The sequence below is a fragment of the Brassica rapa genome, chromosome A05, assembly GCF_000309985.2.
Source record: "Brassica rapa cultivar Chiifu-401-42 chromosome A05, CAAS_Brap_v3.01, whole genome shotgun sequence".
Taxonomy (NCBI): Eukaryota; Viridiplantae; Streptophyta; class Magnoliopsida; order Brassicales; family Brassicaceae; genus Brassica; species Brassica rapa.
In genome coordinates, this window is record NC_024799.2 from 6,413,277 (window position 1) to 6,438,239 (window position 24,963).

Consider the following 24,963-nt stretch of genomic DNA (forward strand, 5'->3'; position numbering starts at 1 on the left):
AAATAACTGATAACTCATTTGATCATTCATTACCCATTTTTCACGCGGTCTTCTTCGTATTAATAAAAAATATTTTTATTATTGATTTTCGTAGTCACTTTATGTTTCTATATTCATCAAGTAGATACACATATATTAGTAAAAGTAGTATAACACAGGTTTTAGTTCAAGAAATATTTTTCATCTATCTTGAGACGCCTATCATATTTATAATATAAGTACAAATAAAAATCGAATATAGCTCGAAACGCCTATCATCTTTTAGAATATAAAAATCTCAAGTACAAATCTGTTTTTGTATAAGTAAGAAGGTTTGTCTCACTAAAATGATATCAACTATAAAGCAATTTTAATATCTTCAAAATGTAGAAGGAGCTATATAACTGCTTGATCTATATGGTTTGTATTAATTCTCTTATTTCAGAAGTCCTTATTGTCCAATGGTCATATGTTATTTTTTTTATATCAACCTCACATATATAAATTCATTATAGGTATAGTTATATTGAATATATAAAAAAATGTATTAAGCTATAGCCTTAACCGGTTAGCTACATATGTTATTATGTTGAATTTGAAAAATTTATTAGTCCGCTTGGACAAATTAAATTAGATATCAATTCAAAATTTTTTATTGATTGTCTTTTTAAGTGATTAAGTATTTATCGGTAATTATGGTTATATATAAAGAAAGTTAAATTATTCTGATTGGACAAACTAAATTACATATCAATTCCTAATTTTAATTGATTGATTTTTTATAATCATTAATCATTCATCTGTAATTACGGTTGTATATAAATAAAGTTAGATTTAAAACTGAGTTATGGCTCTAAACCTTCAATCTACTTCAAAAACTAATATTTTTAAATATACTTCAATTACACCTAACCAGTTACACAAGTTTTTTTGGGAAAAAAACTACATTATATAAATCTGCATAATTTCGTTCAATATTTTATTATATCTAATATTTGTGACTATTTTTTTACTTTATAATATCTATAGATTAAAGTAATAATCTCTTTTAATCACTCATTCCGCGCAGGACGCGGATTATTAAGTTAAAAACCAACTTTGAATTGTTAACTACGTCAAATTTAGAATGGGAATGTGATTGTCACTGATTGATTTTTATATTTAATTTGATTGACCAGCACCACATTAATTTCCTACAATACAACAATCAAATAGTGTAATAAGAAACAAAGGAAGTAATATATTTAGATTTCGATTTGAAATAGAAAATTTGATTGTGGCAACTAATGATAGCGAGTATACCCTAGACCTAAGCGCTTTGCATATATAAATACTAGGCCTTATATCTACATCTCCTCACCATTCTCTTCTTCTCAAAACATCTTTACCACTACGATCTAGCATTCACAACAGTCATGGAATTGTTTAACCATCAATTTTTAATTTATTTTTGTTTTCTTATATTTTGTTTCCGAAGGGTTTTATTAGTTTATTGCTTATGTTTCATTTTATTTCTACTTCATAATTTATTTATATTAGTATTTACTTACTCTTATTATTTATTAATTCGCTTCAATTAAACAAACAAAAATATAAGTTAAAAAAAACGAAGATTAAATGGTTAGTGAATGGTTAGTGAAACGCAGAATTTTCTTTAAAGTTTTTAAAATATGTAGTATTTATTTCTATGATTTTTACTTTTATAATAACTATTAATTAAAAGTGATAATCTCTTTAAATCTACTCATCACCTAGTTTAAATTAATATAACATAACAAAAGTCTTATTGAAAGTGTTGGGTCCGAGTCATCCATTGCCGTTTTTCTTCACAGCTATCCACTATCAATTAAGGGATTAATCTCGAGTTTTCGACATTTAAACTTAGAAATTCATATGACTCGTGCTCGTGAGGATAAAATAATTAGTAGTCCTACTATATAAAAGGGACTAAATTCAAGGCTTTTGAGGCTATCCACCTCAGCCAAAATATTCACATCCAAAAAGAATTAAAAATAAATATCATTTAGAAGATAATTAACTAATATAAAACTTTTGATATTTCTAAAAATTTCAAATTTGTAACTGCTAATTTATTAATAGAATCATATATCTATATTGAATTATGTTCTATTTTTAATCGTTACTTTAAGAGTAAATAAATTATTAATTTATAATATATATATAGTTTATAACTTTATATTGTAGTTATAAATAAAGAGAAAATAACCGGAAAAGGTGAAGAAGCTCATATAAAATTATGTAATTAAAATGGTAAAATGGTGAATATGATGAAGTGAATCTAAGATAATTTGTTGTACAAATTATGGTGCTTTCTTCGTCCACTATAATGATTTAAAATAATATATATTCATATAAATAAGTCAATATTTGTTGTTTTTTTTTTGTAAGATGTTAAGATTATCATTTTCTGAAAGGTTACACTGATCCAAAGAGATTAGTTTGTGGAGCTAACCAAACGAGGATTATAGTGTTTACTTTGGAAAAAGTAATAGGTTGAACGATAGATGGCGTGCGTGTTTTTTCACATGGAAATCTGCACATATATTAAAATTGTAAGATTTGAATCATAGAGAAAATATAGTGTATATGACTGAAGTTGATTCATTCTGAAACTAAAGATGGCTAAAATTCTTCTTTGTCAAAATGCATAGATGTGAATCTTATATGAATAGAGTTCTCAATTGCTTATAGCAGTGTAATAAATTCCGTGTGTAAAGGAAAAAAAATGTTATATAAGTGAAAACAAAAATTATGATTTTTTTCTTGTGCCTATAGGCTCTTCGCAATTTGAAGAAGAAAGAACATATTGTGTGAAAATTTTTGGCTCGGTCAAATTTTATCGAGTTGTTTATAAAACTGTTGTTATATGATTCATGTAAATTTTCAGTGTTGATTTAAAAGCCCAAGAAAACCCATCTATACTGACTTTTTGTTTTTTTCTGTGATTTAAATTTTAAAAAGATAAAACTTTCGATAAGTTATGTAAATTCAGAACAAGTATTTAACTTTAGAAAGCATTTACATGTTTCAAACTTATAATATATACATATATAATGTTTAAAATTATGTATATAAAACCTGTATAAAATGTGCTTAAATATGTTTCTCTTCTTTAATGTGTTAATTGTACTATATATAACATTATTTTAAAATTTCAAAAAGTTTATGTCACATTCAAAAACTATCAATAAAAAATATAATTCTCCATCTACAACCAGAAAAAAGAAAAACTATAAACATCTAAATTTAAATTAAGAAAAACTAACATTGGAAAAACAAAAAATTAATGTAAAAGAAACAAACCGACAAATAATATTATAAATAAAATAAATTTATAAGACACAATCGCGGAAAAAATCTCTAGTATTAGTAAAATGAGTTGTGCTATCTAATATATTTAATTTTACACGACGTTTAGATTACTGACGAACAAAAATAAAGTATACATCACATTTAGATTACATAGGTTGGGTATTATAATTATATATACGATGTGAACTTGCGGAAACATATGTGGCTAACGTAAAACGTTTACTTTTACCAATAACCAGAAGAACGAAAAATCCAAATGTAAGCCTTTAGTCGAAAAAAAAATCAAATCAAATCTGTGTCTATCGAATTATATTCATATATTAAACACTTATTACATTTTACATCTTTGTTGACGTACGTGATCGATCGTATTTTATGCGTGTCCAAAAAAATTAATGTAAAGAAAACAGCAACATATATAAAAAGGTTTTTTTTGGATAACTTTGGTATGATCGCAAATGTTTTCTAGGTTCAAAGACTAATCACCGAAAGACTCATAAAAATATGAGTTTTTTTCCTACTAAAAACGTTTATGGGTGGCAGGAGAATCGAATCCATGGCGGAAGCTCTAGACCAAGATCATTTGGTTACATATATAGAAAGTTTACGATCCACATTTCATTTTCATATACAAATATAACTTGCTAACTCCGTTATCGATCAGATTAATTACCATAATATCTAGACCATGTGGTTTTGAGTTTATGAGATGCCATATTATACGTAACTATAAGTTATACATAAGTAATACACGTTATCACAAATTTGGTATATGGATCAATCGAACGATAACAAGAAAACAAACTTTACAAGAAGTAGAATATTACAAACACTATGGTGTGTGAGTACGACTTTAATAGAGAAAAAGGGTTTGATTGATATGGTTGTTTAAAGGTAGGGTCTGTCCTGAGATTTTGAAAGCATGTGCCTGTGTCTATGTAAAACATATAAATTTAGAAGCTTAAATTTTTTTTCTGAAATCTATTTGTATATAAGTTTTTTTAAAAAATTTAGAAGTCTGTTGCAAATGTTTCGGTAGGCATTCTCCCAGCCCTGTTTAAAGGAAAGAAACACATTCATGTGCCCCCTCATTGTAAGATGGTCGTTGTTTCATTTCAAAAGAGATTTTGACTCCTTGGTTACAAAATACAAAGTAATTAGAAAAGCTCCTAAATAGCATTTAATTTATCAGGCCACCTAATTATAATCACTAGGATATACTTATTATATATGTAACGTTCTTAGGAATTAAAAAAAAAAGAAGAAAAAAAATGTTTGGCCATGGGATTCATTTCCCAAAGCATGCATGTTCATACACTTCATGCCATTCCACAGTTACGTATCCAAATGCACAAGGATTACTATTACAAAATTATAATAGTATTAGTATGGCCGTTTAATGAGAACGTGTTCACACGCAATCACATTATGTGAGTTACTTTGGAGTGATTAAGTACTAATTATATATAAAATGGACAACAAAAATGAAAAAAGAATCTTCTACGATGTTGCTACATGCACACGTTGATGACTTATCGCATGGGTTTGGACGCTTTGTAGGTAAGTCAAGGTTTTCGTTCTTATCGTCTCTTTTATCGTTCTTATAAGCTATTTTAGATTATTTATATTTCAGTTTACAAAACATGTTTTACAGCTTATAATGTAGAAATTAAAGTCATTGATCCATGTAAGTGTGTAACCATATGTATTCGGCAGTTTATTAATGATTTAGTTAAATTGTTTTTTATAAATATCAAAGGGGAAATTTGTTTAAAACCAAAATGGGATTAATAATTAAGAATATAGCTATGATGATTTCTTGTTCCACTTTTGAGACAGATTCTTCTCGAGGGATTCAAGTCAAGCATTACAATACAAAGTTGCTTTCCAAATGATGAACCCTACTTTTGACAGATTGCTTCTCTCTATAACTCGCACTAAAATACAATATATGGTACTGATATTTATTGGTTTTATTGATTGAAGAAGCTTTAAATCTTTGGTAGAGTAATATTTATTACAATCAAGCAGCGAGTACCAGAACTTTGATGGTTCCTTGGCTATTCGCAGTCAGCATCGTGGGACTATCGCTCTTCCAGCAAACCGCACTAATAAAGTATGAACCCGCCTCTTCCTCTGCTTCCTCCATGTCTAGTGATCCAAACCTATGCGATGTCACAGGTTTCGTGATCTCCTACAATCCCACATCCACCAAATACTTGAGCAACGAGAGATTCAACATGTATAAATGATAAATGGAGGCAGAGGTTTGAGATTTTGTGAAACCTTGTGATATACATATACTTCATTTGTCTCGCTTCCGCAGGCGAGATACTCGCTGTTCACTGTTAGACCCACAAAGTTCTTCTCATTAGTGTGTCCTCTAAATGTCCGAACCTGAAAATTAAAAAAACGCATAAATTAATATTGAACAACATAGCCAAGACTTGTTTCTTTGTATACAATCCGGGAAGTAATCTTACTGGCAAGTTGTCCTTGACATCCCATAAGCGTAGTGTGCTATCAGTAGACGCAGACGCAAGCTCGTTGTTGGACAAAAACTTCACATAGGAGACCGCTTTCTTGTGTCCACTGAAGACATGAAGTGGTTGGCTTATGTTTCTTAAATCGTAGTAATGGATGTGATGATCAGCTGATCCGACCTGCAATAAGTCAAAAGGCTTAAAGATTATATCTGAAGAGGTGTGGCAGTGTGAAGATGATCATGATCGGATAGATCAAACATGAATGTGATGAAAATATATACCGCAATGAAGTTGCTTGAGCCAGGATTGTACTTGACACAACAAATGTTTGCTTTCATATCAATGTTAAGCACACTTGCTTCCTGCCTTGTGCACCAAACTTTAACCTGGTTCAAACACATATCACAATAGTTTTTTTTTTTTTTTTTTTGAACACCACACATATCACAATAGTTTAATTAACTAATGTGACCTTCATACTCCAGATACATTGCACGGTTTCAACATACCTTACAATCGTCACTACCAGACACAAGCATAGATGGTTCTGTTCGCGAAAAGTCAACGCTCCAGGCACGTTTTTCGTGCTCTTCATACTCCATAAGACTCTGTCACCAGTTGTTTAATTAAAAATTTAGATACATTGCACAGTATCTTAAAGGTGCGATGCTGGAGTAGTAGGGCAAAGTAATCACCTGTCTAGTGGTTACATCCCACACAGTTACTATTCCTTCATAATCACTGCTTGCTATATGGTTTTTCTCATGCTTATTCCAACTCAAACAACTAAGTTTGGAGCGAGTTGACATCTCCACAATCGGACACTGTATATCTGCCGGTTCATTGACAACCTGAAAAGTATGCACAACCATCTTCAACTAACCCACCAGAGTCCATTATATAAAATACTAAAACTAACAATTTGGTAATTTAGAAGCTTGGACATAATTGTTCTATGAAATACTAAGAAAATAAAGGCCAAATGGCTATCATGCATCACAACTAGACTTTCTTCAACAAATGCTACATCTTAGTTTCCTTGTCAAGTATTCCCCAATTGAGATGCACGACATTTCACAAGAGCATAACTCTGGCAAAGATGATTCAATTGGTATGTAAATGAATGCTCTCTAAGATTTTTTTGAACTTACCGAAGAGAAGTCAAAAACCTTTATACATCTAGAAACACCAGCAGTGGCGAAGAGCTCATCATCACGATCAAACTCTATGCTGAAAAGGAACAAGACCCTCTCTTTCAGTAATCTCAACAAGATAACGAACAAGGAGAAAGAACTCACCTTGATACAATGTTGGCTGAATGAAATATATCCCCATGCCGGATCTCCGCTATAACTCTCAGACGACTGTACATAAAGAGTATAATCAAAATTCAGATGGTCTAAAACATCTCTAATGCACGAGTGCAACTAATTAGAAAAGGGACATTCACTAATCAAACCTGTAGCGAGTAAAGGTAGTGAGCACAGATTGAAAATCTGCAAGGCCGTGGCTGTATCCTTCCCTACGTACTACACTATTATCACTTTCTTGATTAGTATGTGGTTGGTCTACCAACTGACGCCGCTTTTGGAGGTAACACTCTTGTAGATCGTTGAACTACAAGAAAAGACACTCAAAACGAAATTAGCCAATCAACAAGACATTTTCAAGATGACGAGCAGACAAGAAAGAACAAACCTGAGCATGGATCCGTTTCTTCCTGGCCATTGAGACAGATGACTGATTCAAACTCTGGGAATCTGATCCACTCTGTGCATCCTTTTTCGATATCCCGTGAGAGCTTCCTTGTGCCTTTCCCTCTACTACCTTTTTGTTTTGAAAATTGCCTGATGGATTCCCTCCTCTTATGCTCAGAGAATTGGAGTTGAAGCCGGTGTGACTCTTCTCGAGGGGCCATGCATTTCGTGTGCTTGGATCATCTCCGAGCATTCGTAACTTCACAGAGTACCTATCCCGAGCACGGTACAAATCTATTCTATGTCTCTCAACTGCATTTATGTCTTCTTTAATATACTGAAGATCAGTTTGCACCTACAACAACAACGGGAGAACTTCTTTGAATCAAAAATAACAAGTTTGAAGCGCAACAGGAATAGCTATTAATAGGCAAACCAGATGCTACTCCAGAATCCAAGACAAAACCAACCTCATTAAGTTCATCAACTTTCTGCTTCCTCAGACAATGCAAAAAGTCCAAGAGTATCTGCATGTTCCTCTCAGCTTCTTCCTGTTCCATTTTCCTCTTCTTTTCCGCAAGAAGTGTCAGCAGATTATCAACCTCTTTAATTGACACATCACAACCCTGTCTAAGGAAGAAAGCAAAAAGTAAAAATTTGATTTAAAAAAATAAAAAGACTTTCAGACAGAGAATTGGTTCTACTCCAAATAATTAATCTGACAAAACCAACGTAAAGAGGAGTAGTAGAACACAAAGGCTTGTCAGGAAACCGACCCGTTGTAATGCGTCCCGAAACTGATCCAAAGGCGATGCAGTTTTCGACACATGCCGAGCTGAAGTTTTCTTCAACAGCTACACAGATAGTAAAAAAAAAAACAAGTCATATAATAAGCCTCCATTTCAGACAACAGTTTCTCTAACCAAGTTTTCTATTACAAGTTCAGCAAAACAACACTTGTATGAGTGAGTGTGAGCAAGATAAGAAAGAGAGACCTTATCAAGTAAGAAGTTAGGGTAAAGCTGATTATTTGTGAGGTGCTGGCTACAACAGGGACAATCGCTCTTGTTCCTAAGGTGCGTGATGATGCACATGTAGCAGAAGCTATGTCCACACGCCGTGAGGAAAGCGTCCTTTATAACCTGCATACAAATCGGACAGAGCAAGTCCTTATCCAGATCCGGAGCTCCAATCTCCAAACCACCGCTTCCTCCTTCGTCGTTTTCGTGGCGGTGGTTGGGGCCTTCTCCGATGGAGGAGGCTCTCGGATCGGGTTTCACAGCCGGAACTAGCGGATCCTTCCTAATCTCTTCCATAATTCGTTTTCCTTTTTGCTCTCAATTTTTTGTTTAATTTGGTTGGGTGGGGGGGAGTGGTGGGTATGGCGGATATGAGGAGGAGGGAGGTGGGGTCGACGGTGGCTCTTTTCTGAGGATGCAAAACATACACGTTGCTGTCGACGCGCTAGCTTCCGCGCGTGTGGCTGTCGTTTTTAATTGTAATAAAATCTTCGGAACGACGCCGTTTGAGCTCATGATGTTGTTTTTTTTTTTGGGTAGGAATATGGGAGTTAACTCCCAAGATTTATTCAAAAAAACATAAAACCAGTCTACAATTGAGCTAGTCGTGGTTGAGAAGATCCAGCGACATCCTCTTGCAAAACAACAGCAACCTCCAACGGTGCCTCATCAAAACTATGTAAACCAAACGGAAGAGAAAATGCAAGGTTGGCTAACCCGTCAGATAAGCGGTTTGCTTCCCTATACACATGAACAATCTGGACTAACCAGTCCTGTTTGAGAAAGCCATGGCACATTCGTACCAGGAAAGACAAAGGATGAGTGTCCCCAATCCCTGTCGTAAGAAACTCCACCACCTCCTTGGAATCAACTTCTAGCTCCAGCTTTCTGACTCCTTTCTCCCAAGCGATAACGAGCCCATAATAAACTCCCCACAATTCTGCCAATGGAGCTCCGCATCTTCCTATATTAATGGCAAAACCACCACACCACTCCCCTTCAGTATTTCGTAACACTCCACCTGCAGTTGCAGGTCCCGGGTTCCCGTGCGACGCCCCGTCGGTATTCATCTTCATCCATCCGACTTGTGAGGGCGTCCATCTCACCAATATTTCGACTTTTTGCCCCGCGTTTCTAGTTCCTCTCTCTACTTCATTCGCTAGCAGCACTTCCTTAGCCAAGTTCCTCAAGAAACCTACTATGTCCCTCCATACCTTCTGTTTCTCACCAAATATATTACCACATCTCCACTTCCATCCCCACCACACCGCCAGAGCAAACATCGACGACCACCTGATCCCACTCTTTATTTCATTATCACTCAGATATTTGTATAACTATTCCAGTAGCGGCATCGAAAAGAACACAACTCTCTTCTCAGCTGGCACAAAATGGTCCCATATTCCTCTCATTGCTTAACAATCTCTAATCACATGAAGAATCGTCTCTATTCCTCCTTTACAAACTTGACACACATCAGTTCCACTGAGATGCCGTCTATAACGTTCAGCATTCGTCATAATAACTTGATTTCCAACTAACCAGAGGAAGGTCTTCACTCTTTCAGGGGCCACCACATGCCACATTCTTCTAAACAGGTTCCCCATAAATGGTCTTGGGCTTTCATCTCTCGTGATTAGTTCATAAGCGGTCTTTACGGTAAATTTTTCATTCTTAGTCTGACCCCAAGCTAAGCGATCTTCTCCTTCACTAACCATGTCCACCACTACAGCCGCCAGCTCTAATCGACTCTCTTCTGTTACAAAGGGAGCAATTCGGGTTTGATCCCAACCACCACCTGCTATCCACATGTCTCTAGCAGTGACATTTGTACTTCCCTCTGGTAGCTCCTCGATTATAACTGATGTTAGCGATCGGTTTGAAAGCCATCTATCTGTCCAGAACCGAATCTCTCTCCCATTTCCAATGACCCAGCTATGTCCTCTAGAAACCACTTCCCTTAACCCCAGCGCCACACTCCTCCAGGTAGACGATCCATTACTCTTCACTTTCATCCAAGATAAGTCATGAATATTACCCACTGCATACTTACGTCTTAGTACCCGAGCCCACAAACTCTCAGTGTCTTGCAGTAGTCGCCATCCCACTTTCGCAATTAAAGCTTTGTTCATATCTCTCGACCTTCGAATTCCAAGACCCCCTTCATCTTTTAATTTACACAACATATCCCATGAAACCAAGTGTTTTCCACTCCCCCACACAAAATCTCTGGATAAGCTATCCAGTTTATCAAGAATGCACCCTGGTAAGATTATTGTACTCATCGAATGCACCGGTATTGATGACAGCACCAACTTTGTCATAGTTATCCTTCCCGCAAGACTTAGTGTTTGTTTCTTCCACCCCGATAATCGTGAAGCAACTTTCTCCAGGACCTCCCCGAACGTATCCTTGTTTATCCTCTTCTGTAGTATAGGCATCCCCAAGTATTTGCCCAACTCCCTTGTTGATGCAATTCCACTCTCGCGGCTTATTCTCTCACCTCGTTCTCTAGTAACATTGCTTGAGAAGAAAATTTTAGACTTCGGGAGGCTTACTTTTTGCCCCGAAGCTTTACAAAAGGCCTCCAACACCTTCCTTATTAGTCTTACTTGCGTCACTGATGCCTCGGCAAATAGAATCAAGTCATCAGCAAAACAGATATGTGATAACTCCGGACCACCTCTCGATAGTCTAATGGGCTTCCATCTCTTCCCTTCTACTGCTTCATCAATCAAGTGACACAGCCTTTCCATGAAGAGCACAAACAGATATGGTGACAAGAGATCTCCTTGTCTTAGCCCTCTCTCTGGTTTGAACGGTTCTGTTTTCTCACCATTCCACAAAATACTCATCGAGGGACCCGAAACACAATCCATAATCCTACCAACCCAAATCTCTGATAGTCCTGCAGCTCTCAACGTATCCTCCAAGAAATCCCATCGCAACCTATCATAGGCCTTTTCCAAGTCAAGTTTCAAAAGCATCCATCCCTTCCGACCCTTCTTTCTTCTCATCGAATGAACTGCCTCCTGCACTACTACGATATTGTCTGCACTGAGTCTTCCCGGGATGAAGCTAGACTGAGCAGGACCAATTAATTTTGTCATAACCCCCTTTAATCTTCCCACCATGGCCTTTGTAATGATCTTAAACAACACATTACAAAGACTTATCGGACGAAACTGTGTAATACTCTCTGGTTTAGTCACTTTCGGTATGAACACCACAAGAGCATCATTTGTGTCCTCCGGTAGCTTCCCATTCTCGAAAAATTTAGTAGCAAAACTCACCACAGAACCCCCTACTGTTTCCCAACATCTCTGGTAGAAAACCGGTTGAAATCCATCAGGTCCTGGTGCTTTGAAGCTACCCATATCTCTCACTGCTTTCTCCACTTCATCTGCTGAAAAGGTCTTGTTCAGATTCTCATAGTCATGGCTTGTGAGACTCGCAAATCGCCTCACCAATAAGCCTTGGGTTTCAGTATCCACGTCCTCCAGAGAATATAACTTTTTGAAGTAGTTCACTGCTAGTTCCTCAAGCTCCTGAGCCTCTGATACCCATTGGTTATCATTATTTCTCAGCATCTCGACTTTGTTTCGCCTTCTTCGTATAATTGTGGACATGTGAAAGAACTTTGTATTCCTATCTCCATGGACAACCCACTTCTCCCGCGATTTTTGAAACCAAAGAACTTCTTCTTGTTCAAGAACAATCTCAAATTCCTTAAGAAGCTCCCCCTCTGCTACCAGCAACGCATCAGATTGATTCTCTTCAATCTTTTTCTGTATCTCTTCTATATCCCGAACTAGTTTTTCCTTTCTTCTTTGCACATTACCAAAGACTTCCTTATTCCATCTCCGAAGAGCCACTCCCAGTCTAGCTAGAGCCTCTCTTGTATCAAAGTCCCTATCCCATGAGGATGCTAATAGCTCTTTGAACTCGCTATGCTGAAGCCAGGCCGCCTCAAAGCGAAAAGGCCGGCGACATGCATTTCCTTTCACCTCGGGTGTCAGTTGCATATGATGTTGTTTTTCCATCGTCAATACTCCTTCCATTCTCGAAATAAGATTTTTTAGAGTTTCTTGTTTGACAAAAATAATTTTTTTTATATTTTTAAGTATTTTTGTATATTTTTAAAAAAACATTAATTATAAATATTTAAATTGTGAACATTAATTATTGAAAAGTGTATTAAAAAATAAATTGTAAATTAAATTATAAATATTTATTATATTTTTAATAAACGTGAAAATTTTAGAAAATCTTATTTTGAGGAACAAAGAGAGTATTAGTTTAACCCTCAAAATAAACATTAACGGAGGACCGAAAATGAAATGTTATGACGTGGCGTATGTTATGACGTGGCGTATCACTATTGGATGCAAGGAACAAGTGACCGATAAAATCTTCGGAACGACGCCGTTTGATCTTTTTGTCTATAACAAAAGATTAGTTTAATCCCCGAAATAAACTTTTACGATAAGCCGAGGTCCTAAAATGAAATATTATGACAATTTTAAGACGTGGCGTCTCTCCATTGGATGCAAGTTGACAACAACTATAAGTTATCTATCTATCGGGGTCACCTGCTGCTGCTTGCATCCTCTCTTCTTCCTCCACCGTCGTCAAGCTGCTCAACGATGGCTATGGCGGCGTCTATCCTCCACGCTTCTCCGCTTTCGGTGAATATCAACAGTAAGCTTTCTCCTCCCTATTATTCACCTTCGTTTCCCCCTTTCTCCCCTTGAGATTTCATTTTTAACCTAATCGAGGAATTGAGAAACTCGTTGTTGATTGAACCTCTGTAGAAAACCTGCGGATTCGTAGCTCAGGGTTGGTCGGAGGAATCGAAAGACGAGATAGAGTCTCCTCGTTAAGTGCGGTGGGGATGGGATTGGGTAGTCGAAAGCGATCTCTTTTGATATGCAACTCTGCCGCTGTAAGACATCTCGACAGTCACACGTGTCTTTTGATTCTGATTGTGGCGTTATCTAAGTGTTTGGTTGCTTGTTATGATGTGTGTCGTTAGTTATCATCAAACTGACAATCTTCTTTTTTTTCTGTTAATTCCCTTGCAGAACGCGAAGTGCAGTGAAAGTCAAGGTCAAACACAGACCGTTACTCGGGAGTCTCCGACAATAACACAAGCTCCTGTCCACTGTAAGCCATTGTTTCCTCTCTCTGCTTCTTTTGTTTTTGTTATATAATGGCACCAGACACATGTCCCCTAGATTTTGAGGGATAGTAGGAAGCTAGGAATGCGTTATCTTATCATTTGAACTTAGTTTGAAAAGAGGAGTCTTGTTTTTGTTGAATTTTCAGCTAAGGAGAAATCACCAAGCCTGGATGATGGAGGAGACGGGTTCCCACCGCGAGATGATGGAGATGGAGGTGGAGGAGGAGGCGGTGGTGGCAACTGGTCTGGTGGCTTCTTCTTCTTTGGTTTTCTCGCTTTCTTGGGTTTACTGAAGGATAAAGAGGGTGAGGAGGATTATCGAGGGGGCAGAAGACGATGATGATGTGTATGCTTCACTGGATTAGTGTTGTTTTTTGCTGCATACGACTTGAGAATCACACTTGCTTATCTTAGAGCTGAAACATACATGGTCTCGTGTTGTAATGTCTCTTGTTGGTCGGTATTTAAGCTTTTCCAAACTTATTATATGAAACACATTTCCAACAATTCACACAAATTTATGATGTTTTGTTACCTCTATGCAATAACTCACACCGAAGTGCAAAGTGGTCATTCTCTTTCTTTAAAACAACAGTTGATACAGATACATATTCATTCATTAGGTTGGCGATTGTCATGACTCATAACTAGAGCACCAAAAGTCAGATGTTATTTGATGCTAGAGAAGTTCTCATAGAGCGATCAAATGTTGGGCTAAAAGTAGGCAGAAGGTCATCAAATAAACTCAGCCCAGTAAAAGATTACTTGTGGCCCATTAGTGGGCTATGTGCAAAACTGCAGCCTATCCACCCCAAAGTTGCAGGGAGGAATTTGGTAATAGCGTGGCAGTGAATCATAATTCAACCAAGTCTTAACACTGAGGTGGACCGAATTATAAAGCCACTTGGCCTGTTCCAGGCTTCCAGCTTCTATCAAGTTCTGTTTCCATTGAAAAGTATCCTATTGATGGTTTTGCTTATTTAACATGGGCAGGCGTTTGCTAATAAACTTTAAAAACATATTATTTGGTAGATTTGCCTTTATAGCAAATAAAAATGAATATTTTGATGGGATAAAAATATAAAAGTCGGGATCTGTACCAGAAAAGTGAGAGAACTCTTCTTGACGTTAAAGCCTTTCAAACGGTCAAACCGGTCTAACAAACCGCGTTAAAACCCACGTGCACGTATGAAGTGGACGTTACCACAGACAATCGCGACCTTTCTGCTTCCGTGGCACAATACTGATGGGTCAGAAATTCAGTATCATTGCTCTTACACTCTGCCAAATACCATCGCGCACAAGATTTTCCACACAATGCAATAGATTTCTTGTGCTCGAATCTATTTTTTGGACCATTTTACCCCTGTGTATGTTTGTTTTCTTCTAGTGTACGAGTGAAGACTTTCGCTTCTCCCACTACACCATTGGAAGCCTTGGTCTCAAAGACTGTGTTTCTTTTCTCCTTTTTAAATTTTCATTTTTTAAGTTTTTTTTTTTTTTGAAAAAGTTCATTTTTCAAGTTGTTTAGGAATTTTCTAAAGCCAGTTTGTCCCTTATATGATGTCAGTTTAGGCACCAAAACATTAAATTGGATCTATTTGTTTCCAATAAAACACCAAATAATAATTTTATCAAATTTGATGTTTTGTTTGTGTAACATTATTAATCACACCAGATATTTAAATAATATATTATTTTTATTAACTATAAATAAATTAATATTATTACTTTTTTACAAAAAATATAGCTAGATGTCAAACAAATACAAAAAATATAGCTAAAAAGAAATATATCATGCTATTTGTATTTTTACATTACTAAACATTAAAATAACATTTTTATTCTCACATTAATAAACATCAAAATTTTATCAAATAAGCATAAAATATAAATATGATAAAATATTATTAGTCAATTACAAATAATTAATCTATTAAAACTGATGACAAAAAAATCTATTCAAACTAAAAATAATAATATATAATGTTGTTTTGATGTATAATTTAGTGTTGTTGTTAGAGATGAAAAAATAAAATTTAATATCATAACACCAAATTTAACGTTATTTCAACACTAAATGTGATATTATTTTTAATTTGCCGTAAGACTATGTAAAATACATCTTGTTATTTTAAAAAATCTATAAAAGAAATAAGATCTATCCCAATATATTTTTTGCAGAAAAATACTCCCTCCGTTTTTCAATATAAGTCGTTCTAGAGAAATTTTTTTGTTCCAAATTATATGTCGTTTTTGGTTTTCTATATAACATTTATTAATAATTAATATTGTCTAAACAATGATAATATATCTTCTATTTTTCTATTGGTTGAATTGTGGTTAGGTAAATAATTAATGATGTTTTTGTTTCGAAAATATAAAAAATTTATGATTTTCTTAATCTATGTGCATAGCTTTAAAATGACTTATATTAAAAAACGGAGGGAGTAGTATTCATCTAAAAATAGAACGAAAATAAGAAAATAAGAATACTATTAGTTTTGAAATATAAAGAAAACAGTATTTAAAAAAAAAATAGAGATACATTTAAATAGTTTCTAAAAATTACTATGAAAAATGAAATGGGTTGGAAATGTTCTAAATTCTAATCTGTTTTTCTAATCGTGAATTTCAGTTATGGTTAGGATTGCTTTTGAGACAATAATCCTTGCGTGATTCTCAACCTATAGTCTACGACTTGTTCTTTTTCCAATTAAAAAAAATTAAAAAGAAGGAATACCGTAGATCTGCCAAACTGTGTTAATAAGTGTTATTTTACCCAATTGCTTCATGTCGTTGTTACCTTGAAACTGAAACTTACCATAAAATAGGGATAAAAGAAAGTTTGGAAACCCAAACCATAGTAAAATTGAATTTTGCAACTTGAATCCGAATCAAATTATAAAAAATTAATCAAGAAAATTCAAGGGATTATTGAAGTAATAAAAAAGAAAAGATTTTACATTTTACATTGAACCAAATAAAAACAATTAAAGTAATCAGATCAATTAAATTCATATATATGGTATTCAAAGTAAATAGAGTGAATTGGTATGAAACAAAAAAGAATTATGAAATTAGCAAAGTATTTATGATGAGACACTTTTAGGCCGCACACTGTAAAAGAGTAAGTCCTGTTATTGAAACGTTGTTTTAGGCGATTTGGTTAGCTAACAAGGACCGAAAATACACCTGACATAGAAGTATTCAACTGCATAAAAATATATGGTTAGAAGCTTGTTCACTAAAAAAGAAAATTTTTCTTTGATCTATCATACAGAGGACAATGCCTTTAGGAGAGAACCTACAACATAGAAATATAACATCAGGAACACTCTATAATCGATGCAATGAAATGGAAACCGCAATGCATACCTTCTTTCAATGCCCCTTTGCGAAAGAAGTTTGAATTCATGTTCCCCTCAATCAAGTAGTTCACCTCGCTACGGAGAAGAGTTTCAAGGAAGCAATGGTTCAAACAAGCGATATGTCTCCCACCAACAGGAATCACGAATACAATACTCCCATTGATCTGTTGGGCACTTTGAATTGCTCGGAATCTACTTATTTTTGAAAGCAAAACTTTCTCACTTGCAGATACGAAAGGGGTAAGATTGGCAAGAGAATGGACCTCAGCAAAGGGGTCAGTTCAAACGAAGACATGAAATTTACCTCATTAGGAAAGGAACCTGCAAAATTCGATTGACGATCTTACGGTTACGACTTGTAGATCAGACGCAGCCTGGGATAAACGGTCAAAAAGAGATAGAGTGACATGGATTCTAACAGATTCGGCTAGATCCTGCATCAGTCAAGGGGCTGCAACACATGGATTCGTTAATTCCCCTCTCATCGCGGAGGCAATTGCTCTTCGATCAGGTCTTCTCTCTGCAGTGAAACTAGGGCTTCCGAAGCTCTGATTATTCTTTGACAATACAATGCACATCTGAGCTATAAGGAATGACATGCAAATCAAGAAAATTTTCAGTATCGTCAGAGATATCAAGCAAATCTCCTCTATTTTCGTCGAAATATCTTTTTCTCACTTTTCTCGTTTGATGAACGCTGAAGCCGATTCGTTGGCTAAGCAATTTCTGTCTTCTTTTTTTTATTATGGATCCATTCATAGGCTGACTTTGGATATGAGACCAGATTCTATATTAATGAAGTATGTGTGACAAAAAAAAAGAAGCAATCTTATATATTAAAACAGAAGTCATGACTTCTTTTCATGTGTGATTTTTTAAATTTGGACCATTCTTAGAAAATATCTTATTTTACATAAGATCATTATTATATTTTTTAATATATTTATCTTTTTTATTTGAAATACAAATAAATATATTTAAAATGTTCTAACAAAATCTTTTTAAAATCTTCTTAGAATATTTTTAAATTTACTTTCAAACATTAGTTAGTTTTAATTTAAATTATCATAAAATATAATTACAAATTAAAATTGAATATAGTTTTGGTTTATAAACGAAAATTTAAATAAAATGAAATTAATTAATTTCACAAATACATATACAAATAATTTTTAAAGATTTTGTTAGAAATAAATATTTTTAATTTTAATTTTTTCAAATTTGTTTTCTAATAAAATAAAAAATCATGATTTTTTGATGAGTGATATTTTTATTTGGACCATCATTTAAATTTTATATTAAATGTATATCACTAATGCTAATATACATAATTATTTTAACTATTTTAATCATAATATCTTTTATTTAAAAAAAAAAAAAATTCTAACAAATCTCTTGAAAAAGATTATAATAAGATCTTAATTGTCATAAATTGAATATAAATATTTTCAACTAATTTTGTAATTAGTAATGAAATGTTACTAAAAGAATAAAACTATATCCTATTTTATTAATTTTTATAATAATATCTATCATTTTAAAATAAAAATATTATATTGAACAAAATATGATAAAATTATTTTAAATTGATAAGTTAACATATTTTATTTTCATAAATATAAAATATTTATGCTAAAAATATAATATGTTGGTAGAACGGGTTAATATTAGTAAACTATATAATACATGTATAAAAATTTAACTTATTTTAAACTTTTTAATATACAGTAATTTATTATATAAAGTTGATAAACATTAAAAATTACTAAAAAACTCTAGCGATTTGAATTACGGATCATAATTACAAATAAATTAAATATAAAATTATTTTCATATATGTTGTTTCATGCATTAAAAAATTTAGTTTAGTAATCAAACGTAAATTCAATAAGACAAATATATAATAAGCAACATATATATGTGATAATTTTAATTTACAACATGAAAACTATAAAATTATTATATTTGACATAATTATACAAACATTTAAATATGTGAGTAACATTAAAAATATATAATAATTATGTAAAACAAATATCTATATATATAAATAAGAAAATATATATCCGCACGGTTGTGCGGGTGGAAATCTAGTTTTACATTAACAGTAATAATGATATAAGTAAGTTATAATATTTAAAATTTTACATATTTCGAAACAAAAAATATAGTGACATACAACTTTATATGTGATATTCTTTTTTTTTGGACATCGAACGGCCATTCTATTACTCAAAAAACTTGAGATGGTCTGGATAACCAGACCGAAATAGAACAACCAATATAACAAAACTTTTGATAAAAAGATTTAGCAGACTTAGCTAACGAATAATATATTTGAAATTTACTTTTCGCTATGATTTATATAGCTTGTGATTTACCGAATAGACTTTTTGATTCAGAAGATATTAATAATATAGATTGCCTCAAAAAATATATTAATAATATAGCTTTTGTTAGAAAAACAATATTCTTGATAAAGCTCCCCTGATCTTTTTGTAATACAAACCAGCATTTTACTTTGTTCTGATTAAATAATATACCGTGTAGTTTACGTTTCCATTTCCCCCTACTCCGCACCAAATGACGAATATACGCCTCATTTCTGCTCTTTTTTTAAAATTTCCTCCAATTAGTGAATAATAAATTGTCGTAATAATTTGTGTTTGTGGTCGGCTTGTCAAAGCTTAATACCATATCTCTTAAAAAAAAAATCAGATTGAGCTTAGATATCAATCTTATAATATTGACATGCTTATTTTCCATTTCATAAGTCTTTTATTATTACAGACTTAAAACTTTGATATTCTGACTTCTTAGCATTCCAAATTAATTTGACATTAACTATATCTTTTAATGATACATCAATAATATTAAATCTATTGCTCATGAGTTAAAGAAAAACATTTACTATTCATTTATCATAATTCATAAATATAGTTGAAAATTTGTAGAGTAGTATTAATAATAGAACCCCACACATCCAAGCACCGTCACTTAAATATGCAAATAAACTGCTTTCAATCTAGGGCTTTGAATGGTGACCAAGGAATGGAGGGGAACACTGAATTCCTTATCATTCCCAAAAAAAATTACCATTCACAAGGAATAGTTTTTTCTTTTTGTTCCTCTCCATTCTTTTTTTTGTAGAGAAATATAGAACAAAAACATTCCTGGTTAAATTTGACAAGGAACAAGCATTCCTTCCAATTCCTGCAATTTTATTCCTATACGTTCCTTTCCTATTTGTTCCTCGTGTTCCCGAAAAGGTCACCAGTCAGAGCCTAGGTATGATTGCATAGTAAGACTCCGAATGTTACGATCCGTTCCGTACCGTAATTAACAGTAAACAAAAATTTATACGTATATTATATATCTATACGTTTTTATGCTTATTCTGCACCGCTCAATCGGAGCCCAAATGTTTGACACCTGACTATATAACAAATAAATAAATAAGTAAATAAAATATAACAAATAAATAAGTAAATAAATAAAATCAGTTTTATCATTTTGTCTGGCCCATAGAGGAACTTTTTTTTATGAAAAAGACTGTATTGATATATGTCAACACATAACAGAGATAAACATATAGGCATAATTAAATAGTACTCCCTCCGTTTTTTAATATAAGTCGTCGTAGAGAAACTTTTTTGTTCCAAATTATATGTCGTTTTCGGTTTTTTATGTAAAATTTATTAGTAATTAATGTTGTATGACCAATGGTAATATATCTTTTATTTTTCTATTGGTTCAATTGTGGTTAGGTAAATAATTAATGATGTTTTTGTTTAGAAAATATAAGAAATTAATGGTTTTCTTAATCTACGTGCATAGCTATAAAACGACTTATATAAAAAAACGGAGGGAGTAGTAACTAAAAAATCCAATATATTTGAAATAATATTTACTATATTCTTTCACTTTAAATTTTATTTGATTAAGGGTCTCTTTGATTAATTATGGAACCCTTGATTAAATGAAGTTTGATCAACTACTTATAAAAGGTTCGGAAAGATAAAAAAAAAAAGAGAGAATAGCGCGGGTCCCACAAGGTTCGGATCTGACGGACAATATCAACCCACGGCACAGCAGATTAAATCACGCGTAAACGAGTTGATGATGGAGAAGGGGTAAGATTGTCAATTCGCAAGGACCGGAAGAATTTATTAATCCGTACACGAGGGGGCAAAGACCATAACTCAGCAGTGTTTTTATATATTTATTTAAATCCCCAATTTTTATTTTCATCGTTTTCACATTGAAACACATTAACATTGCGAGAGAGGAAAAAAAAAAAGGCAAATACCAGAAAGGAAGATCCGAAATTTTCAGTTCTAGGGAAAAAGAAAAGGAAATCGCCAAGGAAAATTTTTCATTTTAGTTGGAATATTTTCTCTTTTGGATTCTTTTTTTCAAACAATAAATCTGAAAGAAAAAGATCGTTTTTTAACATTGGTTCTTCGTTTGATCTTTGATCAGAGAAAAAGGAACAAATCTATTTCCTTATTTAATAATCACAGTTTTTTTTTTCCTCTTTGTTGTTGTTAATCATTGTGATCATCGTCTCTTCTTACACACTCAAAAGAGGATCCGTCTCTGTTTTGTTTCCTCTAAAGACCAGTTTTTGATTCTTTTGTGTCTGTGTGTTGTGTTATACCGAGCCATGTCTGAAACTCAGCAGGTTCAGAACTCTACTGGGTCGATTCGATCTTCCGAGAATATTGAAGGTAGTTACTGTTTTCTTAATCTTCAATTTTTTTTTAATTTCATTAGGGATCCATTAAGAAAACGTTTTTTCCAGTAATGTGTTTGAAGATCATATAATCTTTTTGTTTATTTGATCATTCAAAGTCTCATTGATTCTGAATATTTTCTTCTAAATCTATGGAAGTTAGAAATATGTTGTGGAGGATTGTTCTCTGACAATGTATTCAAATATTTGTTATATGATGCTCATGTCCTCGTGTTATTGGTGGTTATGCTATTTGTAGATACCTTCAGGAGGATGGAAGTTAATGAAGAGCAATCAAGTCAATATCCTGATCGTCCCGGTGAGCGAGATTGCCAGTTCTTTCTTAGAACTGGGCAGTGTGGGTATGGAAACACCTGCCGTTACAATCATCCTCTTTCTCATCTTCCACAGGTGAGAGATACTTTTTTGCTGACTCTTCCTTGCTTACAGTTTCTGTTACTTTCAAGCTTACAGTTTGTAATATTTTAGGGTGTCTTTTATCAAAGAGACGACCTGCCTGAGAGGATTGGTCAGCCAGATTGTGAGGTGCACTGCTTACATGTTACTATCATCTTTTTTTTTTGGTCTCTGAGTGAATGCATCAAGTTTCCTGCATGTAGCATTAGCTATAGTACTTAAAAAGTTGTTCTTGATTTTTTTTTTGTTACATAGTAGGTAGCTGCATTGGGCATTTATGGTATAGAATATATATTGTCTTGGGTCTTTGCTTATTCAAAAGTGTTAAAAGTAAAGGTAGTTGACGATGGAGACTGTTTTACCTTTTTTCTCTAAAGATGTTTAACGAACACATGCCTCTTCTGTATGCAACTTTATCCGCAGTATTTTCTGAAGACAGGAGCCTGTAAGTATGGCTCAACATGTAAATATCACCACCCTAAAGACAGGAACGGTGCTGGACCCGTGCTGTTCAATGTTCTCGGCTATCCTATGCGACAGGTCAGAGATTATTACATCACTAGTTGCATTGTTTTGGAGTAAAACTTTATATGTTTCCTTGTCTCTCTCCAGGGTGAGAAGTCATGCCCATATTACATGCAGAAAGGAATGTGTAGATTTGGAGTTGCCTGCAAATTCCATCATCCTCATTCTAATCCTCAGCCTCATAATGGCAGCCACGCTACTACATATGGAATGTCTAACTTTCCTTCTGTTGGTTTTCCTTATGCCGGTGGCTTGCCGATGATGTCTATGCCTCCTGCAACATATGGAGTTATGCCACCTCCTGGAACTTATGGAGGAGCTATGCCACGTCCTCAGGTTCCTCACCCTCAGACCTATATGCCCTTCATGGTTCCACCTCCTCAAGGCTGGTCTACTTACATGGTAGTTCTTAAATATCTTTGCTCGTATACTATAAATAGATAGAGACTATACTAGGTCTCTGACACTTCCCTTCATAGAGACCAACTTAGCAAAAGAATGTCTTAATCTAAACTGTTTTTTCTTTCGTGGTGCAGGCTGGATCTAATCCTATTTATAATGTGAAAACTCAACTTTACTCCAGTTCGAGTGCATCGGTTCCTGTGGCAGTGACATCGCATCAGCACAGTGTTTCTGAAAGAGCTGAATGTAGGTTCTTCATGAACACCGGAACCTGTAAATATGGAGATGATTGCAAGTACACTCATCCGAGGGAGAGGATGTTATCACCAAATCTTCTAAACCCTATTGTTCTTCCAGCTAGATCAGTGAGTAGTTCTCTTGTCTTTCTTCGTTTTTTAGTGCCAAGTACCTGGTAATACTAATTATTCTGCTTTTTGCTGTGTTCAGGGGAAACCAGCATGTGGTAACTTTGCCTCCGGATACTGCAAGTATGGAGCAAACTGCAAATTTGATCACCCAATGCCACTAAACCCTTACGATGGTACAGGCTTGACCATGCCTTCTCTGCCTACTGCTTATGCTATACCTGTTACAACTCATCTGCCAAGCCGCTCTGATTCAAATGCTCTCTCCAATGGTAGTAAACCTGCTACAGAGAATCACACCTCAGAGACTGAGAAACAAGACGACAAGTCTGAAGTGCAGGACCCATCACAACTCAGCGGCTCTGACTCAACTGCTATATCCAATGGTAATAAACCTGCTACAGAGAATGAGACCTCAGAGACGGAAGTAACAGAGAAGTCTGAAGTGCAGGGGAGCTCTGATTCAGCGGCCTTGTCCAATGGCAACTCTGGCGCAGAGAGTCCAAGTTCAGAGACTAAGAAACAGGAAGACAATCCTTCACAGCCAGACAACTCAGGAAATCAGGACTCATCTGATAAGTGATAATGATACATGATCATTATCATGAGCTCATAATCAATACCATCATTACAATTCGGGTATCTAACAATCTCTCAAAAGATCTCTGTGCCCTTTTTGTTAATTTTTTGGAAGGAGGGCCTGAAAATGTTTTATTTTTTGTTCTGTTTTTTTTGTTCTTTTTGGGTTCAGCCACGGCTGAAACAAAATAGGGAATGAACAGTGTTTTGAATTGGTTAATAAAATAAAATTTGACATCAATTACTAGGGACGTTTTCAGGTTCTCAACCAATCAGGTTCACTGTTATTCTGTTTTCCATTTTATCTTCCAATTCCATTTTTATATAAACTAGTGAAAGTAGGCATGGGCATTCGGGGTCCCAATCGGATTTCGGTTTTATCCATTCGGGTTTCGGTTTTTTGGGTATATTAAAATCAACCCCATTCGGGTTATATAAAAGTTCGGTTCGGGACCGGTTCGGGTTCTATCGGGTTCGGGTCGGGGTTAGTAAATCTTCAAAAAACCGGTATAACCCATTGTACTTTCGGGTTCGGGTCCCAATTGGTTCTTCGGTTTAAAAATACCTGATTTGTACCTATTTTGTAACTAAAACATAAATGAAATCGGTTCTTCGGATTTAAAATACATGATTTGTACATATTTTAATAGCCAAAACATAAGTGAAATCGATTCAGAAATAAGAAAAAACATCAAACGGTGATCATTCAAAATCAAGCGAAAGATAAACATAGTTAGTGATAGAAAGAAAACCAGATAAATGAAATCATAAAACAAAAATAAGTTCTCATGAAATGAAAAACATTATTCAATAAAAACAAAACCAAAATCTAAAAATTTCATGCATCAACCGCCACATTCCACCATCAACCTT

At 34.2% G+C, this 24,963-nt stretch overlaps 4 protein-coding genes and 1 long non-coding RNA gene across 7 annotated transcripts in view; 3 read left to right on the forward strand and 2 right to left on the reverse strand.

Moving 5' to 3' along the window:
• Window positions 1–24,963, forward strand: part of LOC117134085 — a 905,201-nt gene that overhangs the window by 853,924 nt on the left and 26,314 nt on the right. The gene's annotated exons all lie outside the window — the stretch shown is intronic.
• Window positions 5,082–8,878, reverse strand: LOC103867588 (E3 ubiquitin-protein ligase COP1). 2 transcript variants are annotated; one of them, XM_009145667.3, is made up of 13 exons: window positions 8,491–8,878; window positions 8,272–8,349; window positions 7,966–8,121; window positions 7,497–7,850; window positions 7,258–7,415; window positions 7,097–7,162; window positions 6,950–7,028; window positions 6,494–6,649; window positions 6,308–6,406; window positions 6,080–6,184; window positions 5,796–5,975; window positions 5,599–5,709; window positions 5,082–5,506 (listed from the first exon to the last, which is right to left on the reverse strand). In XM_009145667.3, the coding sequence occupies exons 1-13, from the start codon at window positions 8,809–8,811 to the stop codon at window positions 5,336–5,338; spliced, it is 2,034 nt and encodes a 677-aa protein (XP_009143915.1). In that variant the 5' UTR covers window positions 8,812–8,878; the 3' UTR covers window positions 5,082–5,335. The 2 variants fall into 2 exon arrangements, with proteins under 2 accessions (XP_009143915.1, XP_009143916.1); XM_009145668.3 differs by having other exon boundaries at window positions 5,100–5,506; window positions 7,966–8,125; window positions 8,491–8,850.
• Window positions 12,985–14,234, forward strand: LOC103867589 (protein YELLOW LEAF 1, choloroplastic). Its single transcript, XM_009145669.3, has 4 exons — window positions 12,985–13,215; window positions 13,329–13,459; window positions 13,599–13,680; window positions 13,843–14,234. Exons 1-4 carry the CDS (start codon window positions 13,062–13,064, stop codon window positions 14,034–14,036), a joined length of 561 nt encoding a protein of 186 aa, XP_009143917.2. The 5' UTR covers window positions 12,985–13,061; the 3' UTR covers window positions 14,037–14,234.
• LOC117134098 lies at window positions 13,972–18,198 on the reverse strand. The gene is made up of 2 exons (XR_004458248.1): window positions 17,075–18,198; window positions 13,972–17,003 (listed from the first exon to the last, which is right to left on the reverse strand). It is a non-coding gene; the product is annotated as an uncharacterized LOC117134098 (long non-coding RNA).
• LOC103867591 (zinc finger CCCH domain-containing protein 26) lies at window positions 21,279–24,331 on the forward strand. Of its 2 annotated transcripts, XM_009145670.3 has the most exons (7): window positions 21,283–21,797; window positions 22,062–22,213; window positions 22,292–22,348; window positions 22,643–22,759; window positions 22,832–23,146; window positions 23,281–23,511; window positions 23,594–24,331. In XM_009145670.3, the coding sequence occupies exons 1-7, from the start codon at window positions 21,734–21,736 to the stop codon at window positions 24,092–24,094; spliced, it is 1,437 nt and encodes a 478-aa protein (XP_009143918.1). In that variant the 5' UTR covers window positions 21,283–21,733; the 3' UTR covers window positions 24,095–24,331. The 2 variants fall into 2 exon arrangements, with proteins under 2 accessions (XP_033147647.1, XP_009143918.1); XM_033291756.1 differs by lacking the exon at window positions 22,292–22,348 and having other exon boundaries at window positions 21,279–21,797.